A 23,029-nucleotide genomic window follows, 5' to 3' on the forward strand; every position below is an offset into this window, starting at 1 on the left:
CATCTTTGGACCTTGAACTACAAAAAATATATATATTTTAAGATGTTTAAGACTTCTGAAGGATCCGTGAGGACCCTGATTCTGACAGCTAGAGGACACACACTAATTATATCATTGAAATTGGATGATCTTTGTCATATAAGGCTGACTCCCTGTTGTCAGTAACCTTTCGTCGTAAAGGTCTTTAAATGGCACTGAACAAATTTGAAGATGGTTGAGTTAAATCTCCAGGAGGAGTTTTGTTAAAATACAACACCTGTAAATTGCAAAAACAGCACTAAAATTGCAACGTAAATTTAAAATGGCTGACTTCCTTTTGGACTTAGGGTATGGCTCCAAGAGGCTTCTTTGTGCATCTGGACACCATACATAGACCTACCAAATTTTGTTCATCTACATCACATTTAAAGGTGGGGGCTTTGGCTTTGAAATTTTCACCATTTGGCGTTCGGGCCATAATAATAATAATAATAATAATAATAATGATAATAATAATGACAATAATAATAATGATGATGATAATAATAATAATAAACGTTCAAAAGGTTCAGTGCTCAGGCCCTAATAATACTAATAATTCCTTGAGTTAAAATAGGCTGTTCACACAGCTAGGTGCTCCGGCCCTAACAAGTAAGTACCTTTGTAAGTACTACTGAATATCTCTTAATATCCAATTTGGAATATCAAGAACACTAAAGAACACTGTGAAGGTAGATGGCCTTTATAAACGAAGTTCACATAAATTAATTATGTAGACAAAAATAAATAATTAATAAATAATGGAACGCTTCTCTTAAGACCAGTTTACATATTAACTAAGTAAACAAAATCACCATATTTCCTCTAATAGTGGCGGGGGCCTTTATTTATAGGGCTGTAGTCTGCTGGTCGACTGGTCGATTAGTTGGTCGATATGCTCTCCTTCCGACTAAATTCTCATTGGTTGAATAATCTCTGTGTTATTTTCATAAGGAGAAAAGTGCGACATCAACAGCTTTCCAGGATTAATCCATTATTTCCTGCGGCGGGAGGGACAGACTAACAAATTACCTGTGAAAACGGGGGTGTATTCAAAACACCCCCCTTGTTTTCACAACTTTGAACTCGCCCAACCTAATGGAGACCGCAGGGTCTGACTGTACTCAACGTTTACTCAACGTTTACTGAACGTACTGAACGTTTACTGAATCTGTGTTTCTCCATAATGACACAACGAGAACCCCCGCCAGGCCAAAAAAATGATATTTGTTAATATTCGACAGCGTTTGGGAGTCTCTGTGCAGCGTTGTTCTGGTACGCGAATCAACCTCTGTCGTTGCCTGGGAAACCACTGGTAGCGTGGCTCTGTTAAGGAGTGTGTTTGCGTAGCAAGTGGGAAAGAGCGAGGAGCAGAGAAGTGACGGTGGATGCGGGCGGAGCAGAGGAAAAGGTTAGTAGTAAGTTGTCAGTCTGACAGTAAATGTACAGTACAGACTATAGTGTGTCAGTTAATAAATGCTAAAAAGTCACATCTGTTGTTTCAAAGTTAGCAACAATAGGTTAGCCTAACCTGAAGACACAAAACAGAGAAATACTACCGTGCACTCTGTCCCATTGCCTTGCCCCCCCCCCCCCCCCCCCCCCCCCCCCCCTCCAAACGACTAATCGATTAGTTGAAGATTATATACGACTTTAGTCAACCAACATTTTCTTTGGATGACTACAGCTTTATTTATTTACCTCAACTGCAGAGGGGAAGTATTGGAAGCAGGCTTATATTAGAGAGAGGCCTTTATTTCTACTTCCGTCTGTTTGATAAGTATATTTGCTCATATTTTAGTATGTAGCTTCTTAGTTTTCCTGATCTGTTTGCATTCACACTGTTTTTTGTTACTGCATTACTGGTAATTACGGTAATCCGCACCAGAGACTTCCACTGGCTGAGATGGCTAACTTCTGGTTAGCTCTCTGCTAACTTGAACGGGGATATTAATTCAATCATTCAGCTCTCCTAGACTTTCCAAATGTTACTGGGATGAATGGATCAAATTCATTTTCTGGTTTAATTACATTAGCAACATTAGTAACATAATGACAGGCTGCACCTGCAGTGGTGGCAGCGGGGGGAGGAGGGAGGAGGAGGGTTTGTGTGGCGGTTTCAGTCTTGGTTTCAGAACTGTTACACCCCTATTCAATATGTCATTCAATATGGGCTTCCTCTCTGCTGACAGGGCTGCATGTTGAAGACTTTTACTAGATATCATAATAGACTACTCATAACATAACCATACTCTATGAATGTAAGGGGACAGAGTACACAGTGAACTCAGCAGCCACACAGTGAACTCACATTTCTCTGTTTTACCTCTTCAGGTTAGGCTAACCTATTGTTGCCAACTTTGGAGCTAACCCCCTTTCACTTTTCCAGCATTTGGGGAAACAACAGATGTGACTTTTTAGCATTTATTAACTGACACACTATAGTCTGTGCTGTACATTTACTGTCAGACTGACAACTTACTACTAACCTTTTCCTCTGCTCTGCTCGCATCCGCCGTCACTTCTCTGCCACTTGCTCTTTCCCACTCGCTACGCAAACATACTACGCAATGCCGTATTCCTTAACAGAGTTATATAGGTTATTATTATAGGTTATTATATATAGGTTATAGTTTCCTAAGTAACGACACAGAGGTTAACAACATCCTGAACGACGAACACTGAAGTAATCCTATCCTGGAGAAGCTGGTTGTTTAACAATGAAGACACCAACTCCCATGATCCCACGCTACTTCACACCGTCATCACATGCTGTTTTGATTAAGAGAACCCTAGTGGCAGAAATTACATATTGTGCATTTAAGTTACCTGAGCCCAAAGTGATGTCTTGAAATGTTTTATTTCTAAAACCCAACCCAGGTAATCAATTATATACAGCAGGAGAAAACTGCCTTGAACCAGCTAATGTCTGGGATTTTTATTTGAGAAACAATTAATAATCAATTTTATTAGAATTTTCAATCAACTAATTGTTTCAGCACTGAACGTGTCAAACACTAAAGTCCAGGCAGGATGAACAATGTCTTTTTCAAGGGAACTTGGCCGAGATAGTCCGCAGCACAATTAAAAAGAAATGATCTTACACCCGGTGCAAAGCGGCGCCAAGCACAACGCAAATATCTTTGCTAGTTTAAGACCGATGCAGTTGTCATTTTCCCATCCAGCGCCCACATTGTTTAAATAGCAAATGCACTTGCACTCATCTGAGCACCCGTGGTCTTAAAATGGGGTGTGGTCAGGCACATTGTTGGCATTGCTAACAATTTTAAGGGCGCATTATCAAACGTGCAAAAGATTACAAATGAAAGGATTACAACGTGAATTATTATTATCGTGTATATCAACATATTTTTAAAAATACATGTCGTAGTGGTTAGTCATAATATTTAACAGAATTATCTAATTACAGTAACGACTGAGTGATGACAAAATAAATTGTGTAATTATTTGACCAAATTGTCACAATACACGTAGGTATTTAAACAGACCTGTCAGGCTGGAGGGTGTCTGTCAAGAAAACGGATATCAACAATGGATCAGATGCGGATCGACTTTCCTGCTACATCAATACATGTGGACATGAGGAACACATGGGGAAATAAATGAGATAATGATTAAAGAAAAGAAAGAACTGTGGACAGTACCTAGCTGCTGTCAGCAGCAGGATCAGCACCTTGGACAGCTAAACTACATTTTTACATGATTGATATGAATGATTTCATTTTTGAACAATATTTAACAAATATTCTTTAACAACTTTGAGATTACAGTGATCAGGTTTCCATACTTTCAGCCATTAAAACCTTGCTGATTTTACCAGTTATTCAGGAAGGGGGGGGGGGGACCAGTAGCAGCGGGGGGGCCAGTGTGCTCGTAATGGATTGTGCGCTTTCACTTTGTGCATGTGCAGATCTGTTTCCTCTGCAGGGAGGCGTTCCTTCTTACTACTTGGAAAATGCACCATTATAATAGCGATCCACCAAGGTGCAAGCTGGCTGTGATTATTTTTTCCACAGTTAAACTAGCAAAAGTGGATGTGGACACACCCTAAGCATGGTTATGTGTTTCACACCATGCACTTAGATCATTAAAATATGGTCCAATGACTGAATGTATGACTATTTTGGTCATGGGTTTCATACACTTTCTGTAATAAAACATCTACTAGCAAAAATCTTATTAGATGGGGGACCCTGTGACAACATCATATCAAATGGGGGTATGTGGACTAATTTGTGTCAGTTCAGGTGTCCTGGACATGAACCACTGTTCTAGTAAATCTGCCCCCACTTATGTCAGTTTGCATTCAAGAGCACTTTACGACACCAGAAACATAACCAAATAAAACAATCAGCTTGAATATGACTTTGTTTGTGCATCTCTTTCAGAGGTTTAATTGTTCTTTTTGAATGGTAAATGTCCCAAGGCCTTTTGATGGCAGTGGGGAAAAAGTTGTCTTTAGGGAAGAAAGAAAGGATGGCAGGAGAGAGAGAGAGAGAGAGAGAGAGAGAGAGAGAGAGACGAAACAACCTTGTAGAGCACTGATTGAAAAGGAGAACATGTGCAGCATTCCCCCTGGTCTCCCAATAGACTCATTAATGTGTTTGACCTCGGGGCTTTTTAGCTTTTGGCTGTCTGAAGATGTATATGTGATCTGCAATAGACGTGTTGCTTTAAGATGCTGCACCAAGGAAAACCTGGAACACTTAACATGCATTTTAAAGCAGGGCAGGCCGATTACTTATTATTTCTGGAGAACCACATATTGATGTATCAACTGACAAACATATCAATTAAAACAATAAGGATTTAACAAATTAAACCAGTGACAATAAACCGAGGTTGAACCATAGAGGCAGTTCACAGCCTTCCATTGGTTGATTTTGCTGCCGATCTATCTCTGTTGTTCTTCTCTTCGTCGGGCAGTTTAACTGAGCGGGGCGCACGCCTTTGTCCTGCTGAGCAAGTCAGAGCCCAAAAGCCCCGCCCCGCTGTGATGTGACAGTGTTTATATCAAACAGGCCCTGCTTCACTGCACTATGTCTTGAACATACATACAAAGTTCCTGCACATGAGGAACAGGAATACAGTTGGAACTTTTTCAGTTCACTCTCTATGATAGTTCTTATCACTGCTGATGTAATCCCATCTCTGACCACAGTGTGGACTGCAATGGCAGAAAGTCATTGTCTGTATTTCTGCTCATTGACTCCAGGGGCAGAAGAAGAAACAAATCAACAACAAAACAGTTTAGAGGTATTTTTTATATATTTCTTGAGAACCACCAAACAACTTTACACATCGACATTGCATTTCCTTGAGGGACAAACAAACAAACAAACATACATGCAGACAGACAGACAGACAGAGATTCCTTGCTTTGTATAGAGAGATACAGAGACGTTCAATGTATCCATGTATTAATACTTAATTAATTAAATGACCTCGTTATTGTGAGCACCACCTCCTTTTTGGTTAAGATTCGTTAGTGCCAGGAGGAAGCACTAACCCTTGTTCAATTTAATCAATGAATAAGTCGATATTGTAAATTCTAGTCTCAAACAGTGACGTCTGTTTACTGCAGCTCAAAGAAACAACCAACCACTTTCAGGATAAATGAAGACATTTATTAACAGCTAAACGTCTTGAAGATACATGATAAAGTATAAGATAATATACAGGAAGTCAAATAAATAAATAAGGTCTATAAATGGTAATAAAAATAATAAAGAAAGTTATTCAGCAAGAATGGCTGGAAGTGTGTGACATGAGGCTTAATGTATTGCAATGGGGGAATGCTAAGGGAAAGCTAATTCAACTTCTCTAAAGAAATTGTTTCTTCATTTTAACATTATTGGAAATCAATCCTTGATCACAAAGCCATGTTATGCCTTTAGTGTTGAGGTGTTTTGTCGTGGTAGAGGCGTCATCTCCGCAGGTCCAGTGTTGTTTGGTGTAGCATCATGAAAGAGCCTGGCTCACACTGTGGACATGTGTGGCATGTCCTTGTGCATGGGGGTGTTGAACACCGGTAAGAAGGAGTCACGCCGTTCCAGGCTGCTCTGAAAGAGTCCTTAGGCCGACTTCACTGCTACACACATAGGACAGACGTTGCATAGCAACCACGGGCAGCTGTGATATAATCACAATATACCACGGCCAGTCGTGAGATATCGCTTAAGTTACTTCACTTCCAGAATATGTGGATGGTGGATTTTATCAACTCTTTCATTGATTTTGTGCGATCGTGAGTATGGTGTCTCCAGAGCGGTACCCACACAAAACATTTGCAGCACTTAAAGTCCAGCAAATTTTCTGCATTCTTTTCTGATTGTTTCACAGCGATTACGTTTTAAAGCACAAGACACACCCACACCTCCACTCCACTGATTTGGTCTGAATATGACTTAGACCCAGCGGTCTCCATTAGGTCGGGTGAGTTTAAAGTTGTGTAAACAACGGGGGTGTTTTGAATACACCCCTGTTTTCACAGGTAGTTTGTTAGTCTGTCCCTCCCGTTGCAGAAAATAATGGATTAATCCCGGAAAGCTGTTGATGTCGCACTTCTCTCCTTATGAAAGCAACATGGCGATTATTCGATCAATGAGAATTTAGTCGGACGAGAGCATATTGACCAACCGGTCAACCAGGAGACTACAGCCCTAACGCGTAGCAAGTGTGCGGTTGAGAGAGAGAGAGAGAGAGCGAGAGAGAGAGAGAGAGAGAGGGAGTGGGTGTGTGACGTTGAGGCCGCCTGATTTAAGTGAAGGCGATTAGCCCTGAAGGTAGTAACAATGGGTTAGCCTAACCTCACCAGGCTCACTTAAGGTGAACTGACCTTTAAGCTGGACCAGCTATTCTCATCGTAGTGACAATCTCAGCCACTCCTAAACAGAGAATAGAGAAACGTCCGGCTGCTTAGTCTCTCTCGAGTCCCTCTGCGCACCACATACCTGGCAAATATATTAGCAATCACCAGTTGTTGGGCTGACGGTGGCCAGTAGGAAAATTTTGACATATCGCCCAATCCTACAGGACACCCCACCAATCAAATCAGACTGCTTAAAAAAAGCAATGTATGTCTTTAAAGTTGAAGTGTAATATTTTGAAGGGCTGCACATCATCAGGGTCGTAGTCATGTAGTAAGAGTGGCTGTTTACTGCAAGAAGAAAGGCAGCAGTGTGTGTGTGTGCTGTTCCCGCCAGGCTGAACGACCACACCGATTGTCAGACGAATCTGTCTCTTCATCAGATAATGCTAGTTGAGAGCTGTGTGTTACTCATACCCACTTCATGAATGAATGATGGAAGACTGCGTCTCGGAAGGCCCCGCATTGCAGCGTGTTTGTGTAAGTGTGTGTGTTTCTCTGGAAGCAAAGATGTAGGGGGGGGGAATGCACACTGTATCAAATATTAACTATGTTACTTGGTGCACTGGGGCATACCGGAGGGTTTGTTTGGCCTATCCATTGCATCTGGCTGAATGAGTGAGTGAGTGAATAGAGCGGAGAGATGGAGGGGAAAACAACAAGGCGACCGGAATGGATTTGTGGATGAGTGAAGGAGACAATAACGGAGGGACAGTGAGAGAGAGAGAGAGAAAGAGGTAAATATGAGAGGAAGATGGAGGCTGAATTGAAATGCAGTGTATTTCCTCTCTAGTCATAGTGACTGTCCCACCGCACAGCGCCTTCATATTGAAAGGAACTGTCAGCACATCCTTCATCACTGAATAAAAGCTTCCTGAAGTGTGTCATTCTAAAACATCATCAGATAGAATTAGGTGTCCAGGCTGCTGTTAACTGGAGCCTCAGGTTGTGGTATGTGGGCCTGTTTATATCGATTGTTCTACGAATCCCAGTCCTCTTGTGGAAGATGGTGTGGAAACAGACTGAAATAGACTTAGATGTTAGTTTAGTCAGTGCTGTGGTTTAACTAAATGTACATTTGCCTTTTGGTGATGTACGATGTCTCATATGAATCTTTGGTGTTTGAGACAGAGATACTGTGTTTTTATCAGTAAAAATGGAATCCCAGAACAGAATGCTATAATTAGGACTGAGTATCATTTGAAATGTTGTTGAAGGGTTTCTATTCTGATGAAAAAGTCCTACTCAAAATTGAATTGTATGTGTTTTTTTTGCTACAGCATACATATCTGGGGGGAAAAAAAAATCAGAAACCAAAAGGGAGAATTTTTCAGTTTTATTTTCTTTGGATTTCATGATGGCTTGTCTATACAGGAGGTGTTTTTCAGTCATCTGTTTAATGTGTGTGTGTCTGACAGAACAGTTTTTTTTTTTATCATTACAGCTGTTTTATGTCTATTTCAATAATTGTAAGATATAGTATGCTTCAAAAAATGCAGATTGTTTAAAGCTACATTTGAACTTGAACAGCATTTAGTTTATGCTGGGTCAAAGAGAGCCTGTCTGGGTCCTTTTTACCACAACAGTTACAGACTGACAGCCCTCTGCACAAGTATAGAAAACTGCCCAACAGCTGTCCGGATAAATTCTACAAACAGGAAACACTGCAGGTTTAATGGTGTATGTAGCAACTCCCTCTCACTTTCTGCCACTCTGCTGTTTGTGTTTTGTCTTCCAGAGATGGGCAGTGAGTTGCCAGGGACAGTAGCAATGGCGGGGGCAGTCGGGGCCGGCCAAGTGAGGATGGGAGGAGCTGTGCCGGGCCGCGGGGGCAAGAGGAGATCGGGAGGGTGAGTATCTTCACTACTGCCGAGTTAACCATTACAAATACATCCTTTTACTGAAGAGCTTCCAAACAATTTCTCAGGAGGGGCTGAGAATAACACCCAACAGTCCACAGATGCTGATAAAAGTTTAGTTTGGATCACCTGTCACATTAGCTAGTAGCATTTTAAACAGTGGTATTCCGATGCCTAGGTTATATACAGTCTCCTTTACAGTCTTGTTAAAGGACAGGAGAACAACATGTCAGTCATTTCACAATGTGTGTGAAGCAGCTACAGAGCCTCATTGTTCCTTTTGGACTTGCTCACAGAGGAGAAAGTGGCACCTCAATCAAGATAAATTAATTACTTTTGCTCGTAGCTGCGAATGACTTGGAAATGGCAGAAATGTTCTTAAAATGAATATACTGTAGAGGTGTAAAGGTTAACTGATACGTATCAGAAAAGCGATACAAGAGTCAGAGATTTGGCTGCATGGATAAACAACCACAGATCTGACACAAATTCTGCACAGAATTTGGAAAAAAAGCAATATGGCTGTCAAAACCTGATTGTGCTAAAGTCCCCTCTCTATAACCTTTACAGACCTTATGATTTATTAAGGATTCAATCTGAAAAATCTGAAAAAAAAAAAAAAATCTCTTGAACTTCAAATTGCCCCGCAGAATGTTCTTGTAGAGCTGTGTACAGCTGTGTCACTGCATTTGCAATGGAGTTGCTACATTTCTTGGTATGTATCTGTCACCAACTGCTGATCAGCAGAATAGTGTGACAGCAGGAATGTGTGTCATGTCCTGTGTGCATGTGTATTACAAACAAATCCAGGAACAACTCATAAAAGCATTGTGCCGTAGGGCTACTTGTGGTACAAAACTCCATTTGGGTACTTTTAAGTGGTATTAAATGTATATTGTTATAATTATAGATGTTGATCAATATGAAATATCGCCCAGCCCTTGGTAACAGTGTTTCATTTTTTCTCAGGCCTGGCACTATTATCAGAAAGGTCATTTACATGTGATGTATACCCTGTTACTGCAGTGTCTCTCATCTGAATCAAAAGACCTTTGTGACAGATTAACCACCTTTTTTGCTCCTAATGTTTCTTTTTGTGGTCTTCTGTCAGTTATCAAGTAAAGGTGCAATGCCATACAAAAGTTATCCAAAAATGAATTATTGAAAAGTTAAGTAACAAAGGCAGCCCAGTAGCAGAAGAGCAGTCAAGTATCAGGAGAATATTGAACATCAACGGTGTGCATGGCAGAGTCGCAAGGAGAAACTGCTCTCCAAAAAGAACATTGCTGCCGTCTACGGTTCGCTCAAGACCACGTGGATAAGCCAGAAGGTGATTGGAAAAATGTTCTGTGGATGGATGAGACCAAAATTGAAATTTTTGGTTTGAATGAGAAGCGTTTTGTTTGGCGATGAGCAAACACTGCATTCCAGCATAAGAACCTCAACCCATCTGTGAAACATGGTGGTGGTAGTATCATGGTTCAGGCCTGCTTTGCTGCCTCTGAACCAGGACAGCTTGCAATCATTGAAGGAGCTATGAGTTCTGAGTTGTACCAGCACATTCTATAGGAAAAGGTATCCGTCTGTGAACTGAAGCTCAACAGAAAGTGGGTCATGCGGTAACAATGACCAATGAGCCTAAACACACAAGTCACTCTATTAAAGAATGGTTAGAGCAGAAGAAAGTTAATGTTTTGGAATGGCTGAGTCAAAGTCCCGACCTTAATCCTATAGAAATGCTGTGGAAGGACCTGAAGCATGTAGTTCATGCAAAGAAGCCTACCAACATCCCTGAGTTGAGACTGTTCTGTAAGGAGAATTGGGCTAAAATTCCTCCAAGATGATATGCAGGGCTGATAAACAGTTACCGGAAACGTTTGGTTGAAGTTATTGCTGTAAAAGGGGGTCACACCAGTTACTGAAAGCAAGGGTTCACATACTTTTGCCTCCCACAAATAAGTAAGATTGGATCATTTTCCTCAATAATCGGATCATGTTTTCGGTCATATTTATGCAAAAATGCAGAAAATTCTAAAGGGTTCACAAACTTTCAAGCAGCACTGTATGTGTGGAGTGGTGCTGAAATCTCATAATTTTACATATTGTGTTATTTGTTTAGCAGGCATCAAGTAATGTAACCTGTAACATGTTTTAAAAATAACAGTTGGGTAATATGACCTGGCAGCGGCTTGAAAAAAATTTCAGTCAAAAGATTTTTTTTGCTTTAATCCCTGAACACAGTAGGATCATCACAAGTTTTTCAGACAAACTCGACAAAGCTTTTCTGTAACTACCTGCATTTAAAGGTTCTATAGGTAAAAATCAGAAATTCCTTCTCATTAGTGACACCTGTGGCCGTTAAATGAACTGCAGTCAACATCCTGTTGCATGCTCATGGTGTTAGACTGTATAAAAGATCTCTAACACTGTATTTTACACTTTGTTTCAGCAAAGCATCTGTCACTCCCGATCAGTCAGCCGCTCCGTGACCCAAATAATTAATTTTTTTCCCCCTGGTGCATCGAAAACGTACTGATCCGTGAATTTTGTGTACCGTTACACCCTTAGTGTGTGCATGTGTGTGTGGATTAGCGGGGCTCCAAGACAACAACACACACACACAATGACCCTCTCCTGTGCTCCCTAGTATAAAGCTGTCAGGTAGGTCATATATAACAGACTAGGGATGCCAGTTTCGGTTAATTTTGCTTTCAATAGACCGACACCCATTAACCAGCAACTAAGCGGTTAATTTTTAAGAAAAGCTGTGATGTAGCTTTCTCCCCCATTAGCAATGACGTGATCTTTGGCTGCAACTGCGAGCCGTCCTCCGACATGGCAGCTGGGTGCTTGTTCTTACTGTGGTACAGTATAGTGCTAGTAATGTACTGGCCCGAATATAAGGTGACCCTGATTATAAGACGATCCCCGCATAAGGTTATTTTTTGTATATAACTTAAATCATAGTATAGCTATATACTCACACACTCTACTAACAGGCTCTTGGAAACAATTCAAAAAAATTATTTTCTCCAGCAGTTAGCATTTATAAGACTGCCTGTTTGTCTTTTTGAGCTCCTTATCATCTGTGACAGTGATATCTGGCAGCTTGACATATTCCATTTCTGTACAGATGTTGGAAGAGGCTTTAGACTTGTTTTCACTCATGAATTTATTTCATCTGTGGCACGAGCCTTCAGAAACTCCTGCAGGTTAAACTGGATAACAAAACACCTTCAGGGCTGACTGACTCTAACACACTCACTATAAACTAGACACTTGCTAGCCTAGCAACATTAAAGGGGACGTATTATGCTTTTCCTTATTTTCATTCGGCCCGAGCTGACGTCAGTTTGTGACGGATTTCTTTATATGGACAACTGCTACGTGCACAGCGCGTAAGTTTGCTGCTCTGCTCTGCGAGTAGTTACACCAAGCCACAACGCCGTTACACGGCACAGTAAAGTAAAATAAGTAGTTTACCTGTTGGAGGTGTGCTGGTTGTCTGCAGCTCTTCATAAAACATCTCACTGTGGCTGTTTCTGCTCGTACTCTTCCTCCCTGCGTTATTTCCAACTGATCCGCTGAACAAATAGCTCCATATGTTGTTGTTTTGACCGGTTCTTTTAATTTGAAGCAGTAAGGCAGGAAATGTTTGGTTTGCATTGACGGTGAAGTTACACAACTCTGATATGTAAAGCTGTCCAATCAGAACAGAGTGGGCTCATTGGGAGGAGGGCCTTGAAGAGACAGGAGCTAAAATAGAGTGTAAGAGAAACTGTGTATATTTAGGGGCTGCATAAAGGGCCAGTATGAGATAAATAAGGAGTTTTTTGAACTGTGAATCATCCCAAGTTACTCTAGTGGAGTCCAAAAATAAAAAAATACAACTGAAATGAGCATAATAGGTCCTCTTTAAGGCTACAAACAACCCATAATGCAAGTTGGTCGGTTTTGCACCGCTTCTTTATCCATTCAAAAAGAATATGTGATGCTGTGAACACGTAATTGTCTAGCCGTTGGTGGAGTGTGCAAATCAACTTATACACCGTGTAAGTTGATTTGCATGTGTAACATCCAGTGACATGTGTAACTGGTCAAAAATATTCTCAGCGGTTAACCGATTAAAGGTTGACCGTTGACATCCCTAATACAGTTGTTAAACTGTCACTTACACTGATATGAAGAGTCAAACTGTCAAGTTTTATCATGTTTTATGGGAGCAGCAAGAAGGGACAGCAGAAAAGGACAGCAATATTAAATCTCAACATTCTGCACACAACAAGCTGCTCTGCTGTCATATTACTGTATCATTGATGCAATTTGATCATGAAACCATATAACGTTAGTTACTTTTTAACATTTGCACTAGCCAAGGATTGATTTGTCATCTGACAGCTTTAGAAGCACTAACATTGACATTAATGTTAATTGCAAACTTCACGTCAACTATCCTAACAGGATTTTATAAAAAGGATACAGCAACTGGTTTGAAGCTTACATCCACGATGTTGAAGGTAAGACCCGGCTGGCACCTGCCCAGCCCACACTGGAAGCGCTGTAATAGCAAACGTGACAGCACGCTCTCACTTCTGCACCACATATCTCAGTGAAATGTGGAGCAGTGTGATTTATGCACCTGTAGAGCCAAGAAGGGGCCCTTTTCAGAGATCAGAGAACCCTTTTGGCCAACCAAAGGAGCTCATTTGAGAAGGGTCCAGCAGCTGGACCTTATTGGTTCGTTTGGGCCTGTCCTGTCCCTTGACGCCCAAACAGAAAAAAACAAAACAAAATCAAATCTCCAGCTTCTAACATTACCTGACCATTCTGACTCAGCAGAGGAGCTGGCACCTGATGTTTAAGGTATGTTTTTGGATATCACACACCATTATACTTTTATTTATACAGTAGTTTAAATATGTGTGCTGGTCAGCTATGTTGGTAATCAACGTTTCTTAGTTAGGTTAGCTACTCACGCTTCCCGAAAGGTACGCTAAGCTAGCTAACAAATTACACTTTACGTTACGTTAGTTTACGCTAATTAGTTGGTGGAAGATACACTGTTTTGCCTTCTAGAAAAATGACAGATCAGGGTGGGTCTTTGCAGGTGAATATCATATCATGAGTATGGACTTAACATGAGATTAACGGTGTTTTCTAAGTGAGTGAGCGATAGGTCATATTTATTGGAGCTGTGCTGTGACTGAAATCCAGTATTTTATTTTAATTTCAGGTTTATTCTATGTAAAATAGATAAAGTATTAAATCAGAGGGCCGTGGGCTTAAATGTATCAGTGCTTGTTTACTAATGCTGGCTTTGTTTTCCTAGCCATATGAGTGTTGCGATGCTATTCATGCGAACTGTTTATTGCAGTGTTTTATGACATGTCCTTCATTTCATAGATTTTTCCCTCTCCCAACAAACCTGATTCAAATGATCGTCTCGTCACCAGGTTCTGCAGAAGCCTGATAAGGACCCATTCATTTGAATCAGGTGTAGTGGAGCAGGGTAACATCAAAAAAACAACAAAATACAAACACTTACTAGACAGTCAAAGAACAGACAGGGATGAAGTGTCTCTTCAGCTGGAAGAACAATAATTATCTGAACTTTAGCTAAGTTTATTGTGAGGTGACAATAATAATCATACTGAACAAAGGAAGAAAGTTCGGTATCTTTTGTATTTCAGTGGTCACATATACTTACATTGAGCTCAAACTGTTCTATATACAATTCATTTATACATGTGATTGCATTTACAGAAGCAGTCTGTGTCACAGTACAGTGCACGAGATGAAGACACCTCCAGCCCGGACAGCAGACCCTCTACTGTTCATGTCCACTTTGTCAGTCTTTGAAAGAAATGTAGAGATGGGCAAAAGTTTGAACATTCACAGCAATCATAAATATTTATATTTTACTAATGTACTTGTTACCTGAGCAGACCAGGCTGTGATTATTCTGTTTCTCAATATTAATGTGAATGCGATTAAAGTGAATCCCATATTACACATCTAATTGTTTGAAGGTAATGTACAGTAACAACATTAAAGCCAATGTAATACAAGGCCAGTAGACTTGTCATCATGGATTATTATTACAGTTTTGGTTGATGTGGACTCATGGTAACACAAACAGCATTAGACAGTTTTCACTGTTGCAAGTCATTTATGTTCAGGTTCTCTGCTATCATGTTTACACAAAACAGTACTCATAAGTTCTATATGTCACCTTCAACACATAAGTACAGAGAATGTATAGCAGTTACTAATAGCAAACTGATAGCTGATTGCTAAATAAAGCAACAAAGATTATCTAGCAAGAGGAGCTAATCTAAGAAATGCAGATCACCAATGTAGCTGACCAGCACACATATTTAAACTATTATATAAACAAAAGTATAATGGTGAGTGATATCAGAAAACATACCTTAAACGTTAGGTACCAGTTCCTCTGCTGAGTCGGAATGCTTGGATAATTCAATTTAATGTCTGGCTGCTGGACCTTTCACAAACGAGCTCCTTTGATTGTCCAAAAGGGTTCTGTGACCTCTGAACAGGACCTGCCCCTGGTTCTACAGGTGCACAAATCACTTTTGCTCCACATTTCACCGAGATATGTGGTGTAAAAGTGAGAGCATGTGGAACTTGTCATTTGTGAGCGAAAAAAACAGCATTTGAGACTCATAACGTTCAAGCAGTTGAAGTTATTGACTTGTGTTTGTTCTGAAAAAAATATCCAAGAAAAAAAAAATGTATTTGTGAGAAAATATTCTACAGGTGTGCAACTCTCATTGCATGAATTCACATACTTATTTGCGGATGTGCAAATTTTGTCCATGACTTCACATTATTTGATACGGGTGTGTGAATGTGTTTTGCACCATATACACTGCAGCAACTGTAGCGAAAATGTGAGTTTCTTAACTTATGGTTGGTAGAATAGGATTTGTGCACCCGCCAGGAAGTATTTGAGAAGGTGTAACTGTTTGGAACTCCCAAAGCATTTTTCTCTGACATCAAATTTACTGATACCCATGTGTGACTATTTTCTATAACTATAAATTTCACTGTCACAGGTGCTCAATTGTTTTGCTCCAATAATACCTTCATACAGACCTGGTGTATGAAAGGTAGTGGAGTAGAGAAAAGAGCTCTGCATGAGACACTCTGGTCCCGTGTCAGGTGGACATTGGCACTATGGTTGGAACGTCAATAGTTCGTCTCCAGCAGCCACAGCAAAGCCAGAACATGACAGAGACATGTTTGATGGACACTGGGGGTTGAGTGGTTATATAAATAGATATTTTTATTTAAAAAAAAAAAAAAAAGCAGTACTATATTATTCATGGCCTCTGCCCAGTTGCACAGCACACCTGCAGAACAGTCGCACCACACTAAACTCCTGTAAGAACCCATATGTAGAGTCTCATATTTTACCTGTAACACTCACATTTAAATGCCTTTACTGGTGCCTGATATGATTATTATTTGTGATGTGAAAACATCAGATTTCCACACAGATCAGGGGCCTGATTGAGCAAAGCATATCAAAACATTTGCAGAACAAGTTCTAAATATGTATAAAGGAAAACAAAAGTGGCATTTATCAAACATGTGCTCACATTTATTGAAGCAATGAGCAATCATAAATCTCACCTGTCCTACATCTGTCTGCTGGTACATACTGTCTGCTCATTTACATACAGAAACACTCCAGAATGCCAAATATGGTCAACACTTCCCTGTGAAAGTCCCAGTAGCCTTAATGTGCAGTTACTTGTTGTTGACAAAAGTAGCACATGAGATAGATACAGAGGAAAAACATCACTGTCAGTCAGGTTAAAACACTGAAGTGTCCTGGGAGCAGGCATGTTCCCAGCATGCACTGGAGCAACATACTTCTGTACATAAATACTACTTTTATTGTGTTCCTGCATTGGTGTTATCTTTATGTTACACTGTGTTCTACAATGTGTCTACTGTTTCCACACCTCATTTGTTGTTAATGTTATTAATTAGTTATTACAAATAAATGCTATTAGACTGCGAGTGATGTGCTGTGATGTCTGTATCCACCGGTGGATTTGGTTGAAATGCTATAACGCCTATTGATACCTGGTAAATATACTGTAAAACTGTTTCTCCATGAATCTGACATTGCTACAATAACAATTGAAAATTCTACTAAATCATAGTGTTTTATGTGACACTTCCACGAGTGGCTTGTCCACAAGTAAATAAATAATGATACTGTGTCAAATGATATTCAATTTGACAAAGTACCACTTCTATGCAGTACATAGGTTACAACTTTACTCTTTAATTTAATTTAATTTGTTTTAACAGATTGATCTGTTGGTTTTATTTGTCAGCAGACACAACTTTGTCCCTTTGCAACAGCAGAACAAAATGAGAAAGAACTTTTTATTTTTACTAGAAACAGTAGGAACTCAGCCTGAAGATAGCAATGTCAGCTCATGGTCTGATTAGAAGTAGTAACTATGTTTTCTGTGGTTGTTTCTCAGAATGGACTTTGATGATGAAGATGGAGAGGGGCCTAGCAAATTTTCAAGGTGAGAAAACCAAAAGCAGACAGCTGTTTTTAAAGTAGTTCACAAAGATTACACAGTTCCTTTTTGAGGGTATCCGCAGGCATGATTGGCTACACTACAATGTTGAAATGCACATACCGTATTTCCTCTAATAGTGGCCGGGGCCTTTGTTGCCTCAACTGCAGAGGGTACCAGTTATCAAAAACTCAAGACACTCATCAGCCACAAATTTCTCTGTTCTCTGTTAAAGAGCGGCTGAGATTGACACTAAAGTTATAACTGCTGGTCCACCTTAAAGGCAGTCCACTTAAAGTGAGCCTGGTAAGGTTAGGCTAACACATAGTTGCTAACTTCAGGGCTAACCTCCTTCGATAGATGAGGATTTTCTTGGCCTCCCCTCTCTGAGACGGTCGGCTTTGAGTGAAAATAGCATGATAATGTTGAATTTATTAAATTAAAGCGGTGGAAATGTTGCTTAACTGGCATGCACATTATATAACAGACACGAGGAGTTTATCCATCCATCCATCTTGTTTTTTCTCCAACGTTTTTGGGGTCGGCTCTTATTTGTTTGTGTCGACCACGCCCCCGGCCATTATCAGAGACCAGGCTTTTAATTGATTACCATCTTTTGTTTGAGGAAATACGATATTAAAATGTCAGATACAACAATAGGATCTGTTTTTCACTGTTCTCTTTGATTTAAAAAGTGGCTCTTAGTACAGTATGCACGTGCTTTCAGTTTTCATGTATAGTGTTAGAGTTGAAGTTTTTAAATTTCTTTTAATTTTTTGACTTTTGGTTTCAAATTGGTCATAGATTCATTTCAGGTAGCATTAAAAAGTCTACATGTATCTTTGAGAAACCTGCAGATACCCTGTGTTTGTAATAATGACTGATCTGTGGATACTTCATGACTCACTGTTATTTTCCTCCATCAAAAATACAGTGCACTGTTTCGTATTCCTCTCAAATGTTTTCATTTTTTATAAGAGTAAGAGTTTCTCTGTCACTGCATGTCAGCCGTCATCTCACATTTAATTTATCTCAACTTGTTTTTTCTTTTTCTTCCTTCTCATATTGTGTAGTGTGTAAATCTGTAGGATGTAAGTGCTTTATTCCTGAGCTGACAACACCAGAGTGGATTTATTTCTGTTAAGTTGAGTGGTGGCAGTGGAGAGGAGGAGCTGCTCTCTGCTGAACACAGGAGGAACTGCACCCTTAATAATGGACAGTAGCATTACATGTATGATTTACTGGAATATAGGAATGCTTGGTGTTCATACTGTGAAAGGGTTTGCCACACTTTGTACATTCCCTCAAATTAGCTAATTCACTGATGTGTCTTATAGCCAGGAGCTCTGGTTCACTCTCCCGCTCAGTGTGTGATGTGCCAGTAACGCACAGTGTTTTGGGTGATGAGGTCGTGATGCAGATTTTAGGCAATCACACATGGTATGACTCTTCCACACACTGGCAGTATCAAAGCTCCAGGCTGTGCACCAACAGGATATCATAGATTCTCTGGATCTGAACTTACTTTACAATAGTGTCCAGTAGATTTAGTTTTGTACCTTGTCCTTATTCAGAGTAGAACAGAACACTTTTGTTACTGCGCCCATCACACCAGCCATTGGCAGCTGTTTTTTCCAGCTCTAAGTTGTATCCATGTTGTCACCATCACACTTTGAACCATCTACTCTCATGTATTAATTAGGGCCCGACTGATCCTGGATTTTTGGGGATGCCAATACTGATATTAGGGAGTAAAAAAAATCCTGATATCGATATATCGGCTGATAATCTAATATATGCACAATATATACATAAACTCTCATTTTCTGCAATGATCCCTTAAAAGTGGTTATCAAACACGTGTGACACAGCTATGTAATGGAGGCATGATATTTTACAGATTAACAATAAGCTTTATTGTATAAAATAACAGCAGTGCTCTGAAACAGTAAACTTGACTGGGAATTTAATAATTATAAATTATTATAAATAAAAAAAAAATAGAACCAAAAAAAACCAAATGTACATATATATTAAACTTGAATTAAGAAAAATGATCAAATATACATAAAATGCTGCCTATACAACTTTAAAAAATAAAGACAAATATTGGCACATATTGGACAACATATGCTACCGATATATGATACCGATATCGGCTGATTAATATCGGCTGACTGATATATATCGGTCGGGCTCTAGTGTTAATATGTGACAGTCATTACAGACAGGAATATTGATGCATTTCCTCTGTAGACACATACATTGTGTTACATGCTGTCTCCTCTCTTGTCTGTAGGTATGATGATGATCAGATTCCTGGTGGGGATAAGGAGAGATATGCCAGGTAGGCCTAGCCAGCTGGGGCCACAGAGGATTTTCCATTCAACAGACTGTACACCCTGCACAGCTTATACCTGTTCTGATCACAACAAAGTGAAATATTAATAATTGCTGCCAAAAAATCAAGAGGGTTCATATACCAATATATTAGGTCATTATTGGTGTGTTTTAAGTGTTTTTTTGTATTATATCTGGCCATAGAAACTATTCCACTCTGGGGTGTGAGTAGTTCACTCAACAGGTTTGCAGGTATCAGTAGGGCCGGGCGATAGAAACAATATAAACATTAATAGGTACATTGCTTGACAATGTATTAACAATGACCTAAGCTATTTCTAACCAATCATATGGCAGTCTTTTAGGAACATCCCCCAAAACAGGTATAGTGGGGTTGGTTGAGTTAGCCAAGTTCACCAGATGATGTTTTATAGTTATTTGTCGCACAGAAAGTGACAGCTCACCGGTTCCAACAACATAAAATGTAAAGAGCTGCTGTGGATAAATGAGGTAAGGTAAGACATGGGTATAGTGCTACTTTGGCGCACAATACAAACGTACAATATGTAATTTCATACGCTAGGGGTCTCTCAATCACAACAGTAATAAAAGACGGAGTGTGATGACGTTGTGAAGAAACATAGGATCATGGGAGTTGTTGTCTTCATTGTTAGACAACAAGCTTCTTCGGGTTAGGATTACTCCAGTGTTCATCGTTCAGGATGTTCTTACTGGGAGCTGAATTATCCATAGAGGTCTCCTCCTCTCCAAAATAAACAGAGCTGATGATTAAAACAGATAAAAACACTGAATAAAGCAGTTTCTTATAAAAAAATTAGTGTTTCTCTGACACTGTTCAGCGGGCACAGGATGTCCAGTAGGGGCTGCTAGCAGAGCTGCTGCTAATGTTTGCTCAGCTTGTTTCTCGGATAACATGAGATCCAAACGTTCAGCAGGTTTTACCAAGAGCCGAATTATCTGCAGAGGTCTTCTCCAGAACAAACAGACTCTGTGATTAAAACAGGTAAAAACAAATCTGTGTTTTTCTGACGCTGTTCGGCTGGCACCAGACTTCCGGTAGGAGCTGCTAGCCGAGCTACCGCTAACATTTGTCAAGCTTGTCTCTCTGATAACTTAAGATACAGATGTCCGATGACTAAAATCCTTCATCCTGTTAAATGATATAGTTAAAAACAACCAAGATCTAAAAAAAAAAATATTAAAATGTGGCTTAAAACTGAATAAAAGTCCATTTATAATAGTTTCTGTCGAACAACGACAATGCCGACGCACTATATTGTATGCGCATACTCTTTGGTAGACGCCATTGTAGTGGACAAACACAACACCAATGCATGCATCTTGTGCATGCATACTCTTTAGTAGAGGGGTATGACGCCATTGACAGGCGACCAAATGGACCGTTACCTTGATTAAAATGACTGATTTCTCTGGGTTTGAAAATTGTTGGAAACATTTGGGATAATGTAAGTACACAACTCAACAACATATATAACATGGGTCTAGTTGTTTTAGCCCTGTTCGGCCACAAAATGGATGAGGCAGTCCTAAAAGAAAGAATGATGAAATCTGAGTCAATGATGATGGGATATACCGTAAACTTAGATTTTCATCTGTAGCTTCACCATCGTAAAAACACTCAGTGTCAAACAGCAGTAATTAGACACGTCCCCTGGAACAAATAGTGAGGCACTTAGAGAAACACCACAGAAAAGATTACTGCTGCGTTTTTAGCACTGTATCCTAGACATCCTATTTTGTTATGGTACAACACATGGAGCTGAAATGCTCCAAGTTAGAAAATGAGGGAATCAAACTGAACATAATTAACCCAGGATATAAGCTGCAAACATCTCACATTGTGTGTTTATACAGATTTTTTGTTGAACTATTTTCATGTTTTGTGTCTGTTTTACATGTGGTATTAAAGCATTTCCCACTCTGAAGAGAATATAATTTGAGGGGAAACATATTTTTTGGGACTTTAACTTTATTTATTTTTTGCATGAATGTTGGAACAAATGATTTATTGACAGCTTAAGTCCTCAGTGAAAGTGTCAGCATATTAACAAAGTTAAGGCTCAAGATCTGCAGGGGATTTTGTCCTTGAGACAAACAGTTTCCATCTTTACCAGATACAGTGTACATGATTCCTTGAGGCCTGTAACAGCCTTCTTTGGCACATCCTTGTGTGTCCTCCCTGCTGGCTGACTTATTTATATTGCCTCAGAGGAAAACAGATAACAGAAACAGATCACAGGTTGCAGTGTAAGGACATTGAGAAAATCAGTGGTAAAGCATAGTCAGAACATTGGAGAGGTATGAACAGATGCATCCTAGCCGTTGATCTGCTTTCATTTGTTCAAGCAAAGTGTCTAAACTTTTCTCTCTGTTTCAGAGAGAACCACAGTGAAATCGAGCGACGCCGACGCAACAAAATGACCCAGTACATCACTGAGCTGTCAGACATGGTCCCTACCTGCAGCGCCCTGGCCCGGAAACCTGACAAGCTGACCATCTTGCGCATGGCTGTCTCCCATATGAAATCCATGAGGGGCACTGGCAACACATCCACTGATGGGGCCTATAAGCCCTCCTTTCTCACTGAGCAGGTGCTGTACTGATTCCCAGCTATCATAGTACACATACACTGCCTATAAAACATATAAGCTTCCCTTTGTGCTTTTTTATCACATTGAAGTGGTGGAAACAGACAACATGTGACAAACTTTTTTGACTGGCTGTAGTCTCTCAGGCCTCTATATTCTTCTATTGACATCATGCGTTAGGGCTGCTATTTACATTATTGACTATTATAACTATTATTTTCTTAATGAATAGATTCATCGTTTCGTCTGTCATATTTGAAAATAGTGGAAAATGGCTGTTAAAATTCCCTGCAGCCTAAGGTGACCTATCCATATAGCTCCGTGTCCAATCCAAGATGTTCAGTTTACAGTGATCTAGTCAGCAAACCATCACATTTGAAAAGCTGAAACAGGCACATTAGTAGCAGTTTTGCTTGATAAATGATTCAAATTAATAATTGATTATCAAAATAGTTCTGTCAAAGAATTTCACTGATGAAATGTATCGACCAATCACTGCAGCTGTACTCTAATCCTCCTATTTTGAGATTTTTTTTTTCAAAGAATGGGAGATGATGTGAGTTGATGACATTTCTGCTTGTATATATATTTTTGTATTTACATTGTAGTGCTACGATTCTTCAGGCTTTCAATCACACCATATGACATGCCTCAACACTGATATGGTACACTCTGACAAGATGATTGCTACCAAGTTGGTGCAGTCTGTAGGTGCCATAACTT

General features: G+C 39.8%; 1 protein-coding gene across 2 annotated transcripts in view; it reads left to right on the forward strand.

The window, feature by feature from the left end:
• arnt2 (aryl-hydrocarbon receptor nuclear translocator 2) overlaps positions 1-23,029 on the forward strand; it is a 97,151-nt gene that overhangs the window by 5,144 nt on the left and 68,978 nt on the right. Inside the window, exons 2-5 of one of the 2 annotated variants that reach the window (XM_044347479.1) lie at positions 8,646-8,757; positions 17,295-17,342; positions 19,636-19,683; positions 22,096-22,309. In XM_044347479.1, coding sequence (XP_044203414.1) covers positions 8,646-8,757; positions 17,295-17,342; positions 19,636-19,683; positions 22,096-22,309 — 422 coding nt within the window. The remainder of the gene's footprint in view (positions 1-8,645; positions 8,758-17,294; positions 17,343-19,635; positions 19,684-22,095; positions 22,310-23,029) is intronic. The other variant, XM_044347559.1, reaches the window with a different exon arrangement.

This window comes from Thunnus albacares, chromosome 1 (genome assembly GCF_914725855.1).
Source record: "Thunnus albacares chromosome 1, fThuAlb1.1, whole genome shotgun sequence".
NCBI classification, from domain to species: Eukaryota; Metazoa; Chordata; class Actinopteri; order Scombriformes; family Scombridae; genus Thunnus; species Thunnus albacares.